The 7647-nt window shown below is 61.1% G+C and overlaps 1 protein-coding gene across 1 annotated transcript; it reads left to right on the top strand.

Moving 5' to 3' along the window:
- The first annotated feature begins 207 nt into the window (after positions 1-207).
- REN (renin) lies at positions 208-5041 on the top strand. The gene is made up of 10 exons (XM_017832086.1): positions 208-419; positions 510-666; positions 785-908; positions 1193-1311; positions 1418-1614; positions 2364-2372; positions 2749-2871; positions 3488-3632; positions 3712-3810; positions 4456-5041. Exons 1-10 carry the CDS (start codon positions 208-210, stop codon positions 4615-4617), a joined length of 1347 nt encoding a protein of 448 aa, XP_017687575.1. The 3' UTR covers positions 4618-5041.
- Positions 5042-7647: the final 2606 nt, after the last annotated feature.

Below are 7647 nucleotides of genomic sequence, written 5' to 3' on the forward strand. Positions count from 1 at the left end.
CTGCTTCAGCCACGCTGGGAAACCCCTTCCTCCTCCTCCTCCTCCTCCTCTGCTGCTCTGCACCTGCTCTTCCTCGCTCCTCTTCCTCTCTCCCCTCCAGCACCGCGTGGTTAATGGTTGGACCCGATGACCCCGGAGGTATTTTCCAACCTAAGTAATTCTACGGCTCGGGAGCACCCCGAATCCCAAATAAGCAAGGATGCCGAGATGGAGCATTTTGCCCCAGCGTGGGGCTGGGCTCAGCCCGCGGGTGGCTGCCGGGGGCCGGTGGGTTCCTCCCGCAGCCCCACCCGCCGTGGGGTCCCTGCCCTGGGTGGGCTGGGGCGCATCCCCGCCGTGCGGGTGCGGTGGGAGCGGGACCCGCCGGGGTGCTGCGGGGAGCTGCTGCCATCTAGAGCCACCCGGCTGGAGTTCCCGAGGCGGGAATGCCGGGGTGCGGGTGGCAGGGAGTTGTAGAGGGGGGGGGATGTTCTCCTTGAGCCCCCCCAGCCCCGTCCTGGCCCCCGCAGGATCGCGCTGCGGAGGATGCCCTCCATCCGCCAGACGCTGCAGGAGATGGGGGTGAAGGTGTGGGACGTGTTCCCGGAGCTGCGCCAGGGCAGGCGCGGCGGCGGGGCCGGTCCCAGGAACGGGACGGCTCCCACCCTCCTCACCAACTACCTGGACGTGAGTCTCTCCCTTCCTGGGGGTTTGTCACCCTGGTGTCACCTTACGGCTCCCCCCTGGCTCGGGTCTGCCCGAGCTGTGCCCCCAGTGATGCCCCCCCGTGCTGTGCCTCTTCCAGACCCAGTATTTCGGCGAGATCAGCATCGGGACCCCCGCGCAGACCTTCAAGGTGGTCTTTGACACGGGCTCGGCCAACCTGTGGGTGCCGTCCTACAAGTGCTCCCCCCTCTACAGCGCCTGTGGTGAGTAGAGGGGCATAGCCAGGGCCAGGACTGACCCCACACCCCCAGGCTGGGCTCAGTGAAGGGGGCCAAGTCCCTCCACCTCGGGGGCTGCTCGGGGTGGGCCGGTGTGGGGGTCTGGTTTTTCGACAGCCCTTTGCACGGGGGGTTCTGCCTGTTGCTGCCCAGTCCCCTGGCACCGGGGCACGGTGGGTTCATCATCACACAGGGGACATTCCGGGGGAGCACAGACGCTCAGCCCTCTCTCTCTCACCTCCTTGGATGCACGTTCTCCCTCTGCCCAGTCTCCCACAGCCGCTACGACTCCTCCAAGTCCCGGACCTACATCTCCAACGGCACCGGCTTCGCCATCCGCTACGGCAGCGGCAGCGTCAAGGGCTTCCTGAGCCAGGACATCGTCGTGGTGAGGGGGGCTGGCACTCACAAGGAGCTGCTCACACGCTGGGGGCTCTCTGGGGGGGATTTCACCCCTCCCAGCTCCCTGCAGAGACCCTTGTGCCCTTCCCCAGGTGTCAGACATTCCCATCATCCAGGTGTTCGCCGAGGCCACGGCGCTTCCCGCCTTCCCCTTCATCTTCGCCAGGTTTGACGGGGTGCTGGGGATGGGCTTCCCCAGCCAGGCCATCGACGGCATCACCCCCGTCTTCGACAGGATCCTGTCCCAGCAGATCCTCAAGGAGGACGTGTTTTCCGTCTACTACAGCCGGTGGGTCCCGTGGGGAGCTGGGGGGGGGTTGGTTTTTGGGGCATGGGCATCAGAACCACGTTGGCATCTTGGGATTGGGAAAGAGCTGGGGCTGGGGCTGTGGGATGTGGGGTGGGAGGGATGAGTCCATGGAGGACGCCTGGAGGAGCTGGGGGGGAATGAGGCAGCACAGGAGGCAGAGCCGGGTGGAGGTTTGTCTGGAGCTGCTGGGCAGGGAGTGCTGAGGGGGAGCAGCTCCTCTGTCACTGTCGCATTGAACAGAGTCACCAGCTCTGTGAGTGGGGCTGGAGCAATCCCAGCCAGGAGGGGATTTAGTTAATTTGGTGATTTTGGTTAATTTTTGGCAAAATTTAAAAAAAAAAGAACAAAACAAACCAAAAGAATCTATTGAAGAAAAACCTGCACCGGCAGCCAAACCTCCTTTCATTTCTTGCCCCAAAGGGTTGTGCTCCAGCACCCCTCCTCCCAGCATCCCCAAAACCCACTGGAGCAGTGGGAGGACACACCCTGGCAGGGCAGGAATGCTGCCCCAGGCCCCAGACACAACAGCCTGGCACTGTGCAGTGACAGACTCTCAAACACACCCCCAAATCAGACACGGTACCTCCTGACCTCAGCCAAAGATTGCATTAATAACAAAGCCTAACGAAGGGGCTGAGGTTGCCACTGGCATCTGGGTGCCACTTGGGTGCCCTGGGCACATGGGTGCCCTCAGTCCACAGCCTCACAGAGCATCCCTCTCTTTGCAGAGCCTCCAAGTAAGAAGACACAGAGCACGAGCACCCTTGATGGCACCCACTAACAGCTCCTGTGTGCCCCAGGGTGGGCACAGCCCCCGCTGCCCCTGCCAGCCCCAGGCCAGCCCTGCTCCAGCTCACACACTGCAGATGCCCTGGCTGGGTTCTGTCCACGTTCCTGCTCCCCTCGGGAGCCAGCACAGACCTGCTGGGACACCCCTGCATGCGGCACCCCCTCCCACCCCCCTGAGCTGACTCGGGGTTTCTCTGCTCCAGCTTGCTCTCCACCACTTCTCACCGGGCCAGCAGAGCCTCGTGGCTGTGGCTGGTCCCTCCTGGCTGGTTTTTCGGGGGCAGCAGCCAAGGGGGAATCGCTCCACTGTGGTTTGTGCCCTAGGAATGCTCCTCTGAAACCCGGGGGGGAGATAATCCTGGGAGGCAGCGACCCAGCCTATTACACCGGGGACTTCCACTACCTGAACGTCAGCAAGAGCGGCTACTGGCAGATCAGCATGAAGGGGTGAGGGCAGGGACAGCCCCTGCAGGGCACCGGGAGCCACGGAATCATGGAATCACTTAGGCTGGAAAGACCTCTAGGATCCTTGGGTCCATTTAGCCCAGCACTGCCCAGGGTGCATCCCAGGGCCCCCCGTGGCTGTGGGAGGGGGGGATGTCAGGCTGGCAGCCCGGGAAGGTGGTCCATGGAGCCGAGCTTTCCTTTGGCACTGCTGGGGGGATGCTTTCTCCCCGCTGGGGAGGAGCGGGGTTGGCTCCTCCAGCTTCTCCACACTCAGCAAGGAGCCAGGAGAGCTGGGAATGCAGAGGGGGTGGCACCGTGGGCTGATCCTACTTGGAAGCTGCAGAGGAAGAGTTTAACCCCCTTTAGCCCTGCAGGAGGAGCGTGAGGCGCTGAAACAACTCTGCTTTGTTTGAACGAAAATAAACAAACCCTGCACATGACAAGGCTTAGCTTTCCAACTAGGAAAGCTGCAAGGGAGGGTTCCCGGGGCTGCTGGAGAGCCCGTGGGAGCAGCACATGCTCTGCCTGGCCACAGCTCCCTGGAGAAAGATGTCACGCTCCTGTGAGCACTCGTGGCATCACCGTGGGATATTCAGGGGCTTCCCTCCCGCTCCAGGGTGTCTGTAGGGGCTGAAATCCTGTTCTGCAAGGAAGGCTGCTTGGTGGCTGTGGACACAGGGGCCTCCTACATCACTGGCCCCGCCGGGCCCGTGTCCGTGCTCATGAAAGCCATCGGGGCGGCCGAGATGGCCGAGGGAGAGGTGAGTCCCCCCCCACACCTGTACCCCAGTCCACCCCTGCCCCAGGGAGTGGGCTCAGGGCCACCTCCTCCTCCCACAGTACGTGGTGGACTGTGACCAGGTGCCTCAGCTGCCCAACATCTCCTTCCACCTGGGGGGGAAGGTCTACGCGCTCAGCGGCTCAGCCTACATCCTCCGGGTAAGCTGCGCCCTCCTGGCTCCCCTAAAGCAGCCAAAATGAGCCCCAGAATGATGCTCCTTGTTTTCCCCAAACCCTCTTGTTGGGCAGAGGTGTCCATATGAGCCAGAGCAACCTGTGGCTGCTCCCTTGGGTGGTTCTGGGGAGATTTGGGGTGAGCAGCAAAGAGCAGAGACAGACAGGGATCCTCCTCCCTGGAGGTTGGGTTTTAGGAAGAGGTTCTTCCCCCAGTGGGTGGTCAGGCACTGGAATGGGCTCCCCAGGGCAGTGGTCACGGCACCAAGGGTTCGTGGAGTGTTTGGACAGTGTTCCCAGGCCCATGGTGTGACACTTGGGGATGGTCCCATGCAGGGCTAAGAGCTGGACTCGATGATCCTTGTGGGTCTCTTCCAATTCAGCATGTTCTGTGATTCTGTGATTTTTGGGGTTGTCCTGTGGAGGGCCGGGAGCTGGACTAGATGATCCGGAGTATCCTGAGCTGGAATATCCCTCCCAGCTGGAATATCCCTCCCAGCTCAGGATATTCTGTGATTCCATGAGGAAGGAACACCCTGGCCAAGCAGAGGGTGTGGAGCTGGGGGTCCGTCCCTCCCTCGGGATCTCCCTCCTGGCACTGCCGTCACCACTGGGGTCTCCCTTTTGCAGCAATCCCAGTACGGGGAGGACATCTGCGTGGTGGCTTTCTCAGGGCTGGACATCCCACCCCCAGCTGGTCCCCTCTGGATCCTGGGTGCCAGCTTCATCAGGCACTACTACACCAAATTTGACCGGCGCAACAACCGCATCGGCTTCGCCACGGCCCGCTGAGCCCAGGGGGCTGGGAGAGGATGGGGGGAACCAGCCTGGAGGCAGGAGAACCACCAGGAAGCAGCGATTTGGAGTGCAAAAGAGAACAGCAGTTCCCTTCCCGCTCAGCCACCTCCTCTCTCTTCACTGAAGCAACTGCAAACCTTGCCTTCTCCCACTCCCAAACCCCCGCGCCGCTTCCCGGGAGCCTCTGCTGCAAAGGGAGGGCTGAGCCCGAAGCACATCATCCTGGTGAGTGCTCAGTCTGGGAATCCAAGCGGGATCCTGTGTCTGGAGCTGCTCCTCCAGGGACTTTTAGGATGATGTGCAATGGTACAACCAGCACGCAGGGGATCGCTGCTGGTGTGGAGGGGCCCGCAGGCTGAGCAGGGATCATCTGTTACCAGTCCCTGTGATTCTTTAATTGGAAGGAAAATAACCTGTGTTTAATGATAGTTTTAGTTGGTGTTAACCCTACTCCTCCCCGTGACTTTGATATTAAACAACTTAGAGCAACAGGACACTGAGTGGAGGCTTGTTCTTGCAGAGGGGAGAGGTCAGACACCTTCGTGAAGGGAACTGCACAGCAAATGTTCCCCTGCCAGGACCCACCGCTGCATTTATGTCCCTCCACTTCATAGGAGTGCAACACCCTCCCAGCCACTGCCACAGCAGCCACCTGTAGGCAAATCAGGGGCTTTGCCAACAGCAAACAAGCTCTTTCTGCAGGAGATGAGATGCTGTGTGGGCTGCTCAAGCCTCAACCTGCCTTCCCAAGGGGGGTCAGGACCACTGGTTGCACCCCTGGGGACAGAGACAGGGCTGGACATGGCTCCTTGGTCTGTCCCAGCAGGAAGGTGGTTCTGCTGCCCCTGAGCCTGTTTTCATGGCCATGCTGGCTCCAGCCAACAACCAGAGGCTTGTCTCTGCCCTGGCTGTGTGCAGAGATCCCCCTGGAGCTGCCAGCCCAGTGCCAGCTGGCCTGGAAGGAGGGACAGACCAGTGCTCCCAGCTGGGGGCTGACATTTCCAGTTCTGCGGGAGAGCTGCGGCACTTCCAGCTCCAGCCCAGCAGCTGCAAATCCAAGTGCTGCCCAAAGCCAAGGGCTGTGCAGTGCTCTCCCACCCCCCCAGTTTGACCAGTTCAGGTGCTGTGAGGGCTGTGTCCACAGCCAAGTGCTGGGAAAGGTGCCTGGAAAGGGGAGTTTGGGCTCCTGAGCAGGGCCTGGAGCGAGTCAGTGTCTCCCCATGGGAGTGCAGCCCCTCACAGAAGCTTCTCACCCTCCTTTCTGCAGCCAGCAGTGATTGCTGATGAGTTCCCAGTGCTGATGAATCCCCAGGGCTGCCTCTCAGCTGCAGGGATGTTTGGGAGAGGGATGGCACCGAAGCAGTGGCTGCTGTGTGACCTTTCCAGCCAGGTATGCTGCAGCCTCTGCTCCGTTCCCATCCCTCCCTCCATGGATCCTCATTCCCTGCCCTGCCCCACGGCAGTCTTGGAGTGGAGAGGATGTGGCTGAGCGGATGTTTGTCCCTCCTGGGGGAGCCTCTGCAGCCACATAGCATTTAAACCTCTTAATGTTGGGATGCACGACCTTGGGTCTCCAGAGATGGGAAATTCAGTGTACCCAAATGTGTGATGTGTTTCTCCCCATCACCTTTGCAGCACAGCTCCATCACGGGGGCGAGGGGAGAGGTGGCAGCTTCTCTTGGGGGCCTGGGAGCGCAGGGAAGGGGCCCCAGCAGCCACAGTATCTCCCTTTCATCCAGCATTTCCTGAGCTCCAGGCAGCTGCTCATCAGCACAGGAAACCCCAGGAGGTGGGAGCGGTGGCAGCCCAGGCAGGGAGGGGTGGGAGGGAGGGCAGAGCTGCCTGGAGACCCTCGGCAAGGGGGGATCTGCTCAGGTCAGCGCTGGAGCCACAGCCCGGCCTCTCCACAACCTCCTGGATGTACAGAGATGGTGGAAAGAGCCTCCCTCTCCTTCCTACCACAGGGAAGCTCCACTTGGAAATAACTAAGCCTCCTCTGCCCTCCTCTACACCACAAAGGCTCTGGTGTGGAGAAGTCTGCAGTGGATGTGAGCTTGTAAATGCGCCGGGTGACTTCAGCCCCCACGCTGGCTCCTGCCAGAGCCCTCAGCTGGAAAACGCTCAGGCTGGCCTGAAATAGGATGTTTTTGCGGATCCAGTTCTATTCCTATTCAGCACGGTTGTTTCAAGCAGCGGGAGGAAAAACGCCGGGGCCACTTGTGGTGCTGCTCCGCGGCCCCTGAAGCCAGGCCATTAACAGCTCTAATCGCCTGCTCCAGGGGCAATTTCCCGGTGGAAGCGGCAGCCCTGGCTGCGAGGCACCACTAACCCGCCACGGCCCGGATTAGATCGTTCCGGGAGAGCAATTAGGCCGCGCTCAACCCAGCAAAGCGCGGGAGCAATTATGCCCATCCTATTAACACTGACAGAGCTCGCTCTATATTTAGAAACACGGGACCCGGCTGGTGGATTTTTTCCCCCCCTTCCTTAAATGATTTTCCCCAGGTCTCCATGGTCCATTTAGCTGATTTCAGCCGCAGCCAGCTGTAAACTTTGGAGGGGACATTCTCTGCTCCCAGCCCTGTGCTGTTGTCATTTCCTCTGATAATGAAGCCGGGCTGGAGCCGTGTCCAGGGGCTGCGGGGGCTCTGCCACTGGGCGAGTTCTGCTTTCTCTTTACCCACCAAACCCCTCCCCAGCCCAGCCGTAAATCCCTGTGGGAGGTCAGCACTTGGTGGGCACGATGGCAGCAGGGCTGGAGAGGTTATCCCGATGGGATACATCCCGCCTGGAGCCCTGGGTGCTGCCAGCTCCTCTCGTGCGTGGCATCCTCTTCCTTTTTATTCCCAAAGGGATGGAGCGGGGGCTGTGCGGAGCCCCCGGGATGGCTGAGGGGCTCAGGGGATGGACGGGGAGGCACTGAGGTGGAGAGCACCGGCTGCATCCCGGTCCCCTGGGATGACTGAGGGGTTCCGGGAATGGATAGGGGAGACATCCGGGATGAGGGCAGCAGAGACCCGGGAT

Source organism: Lepidothrix coronata, unplaced genomic scaffold (genome assembly GCF_001604755.1).
Source record: "Lepidothrix coronata isolate B3197 unplaced genomic scaffold, Lepidothrix_coronata-1.0 Scaffold199, whole genome shotgun sequence".
NCBI classification, from domain to species: domain Eukaryota; kingdom Metazoa; phylum Chordata; class Aves; order Passeriformes; family Pipridae; genus Lepidothrix; species Lepidothrix coronata.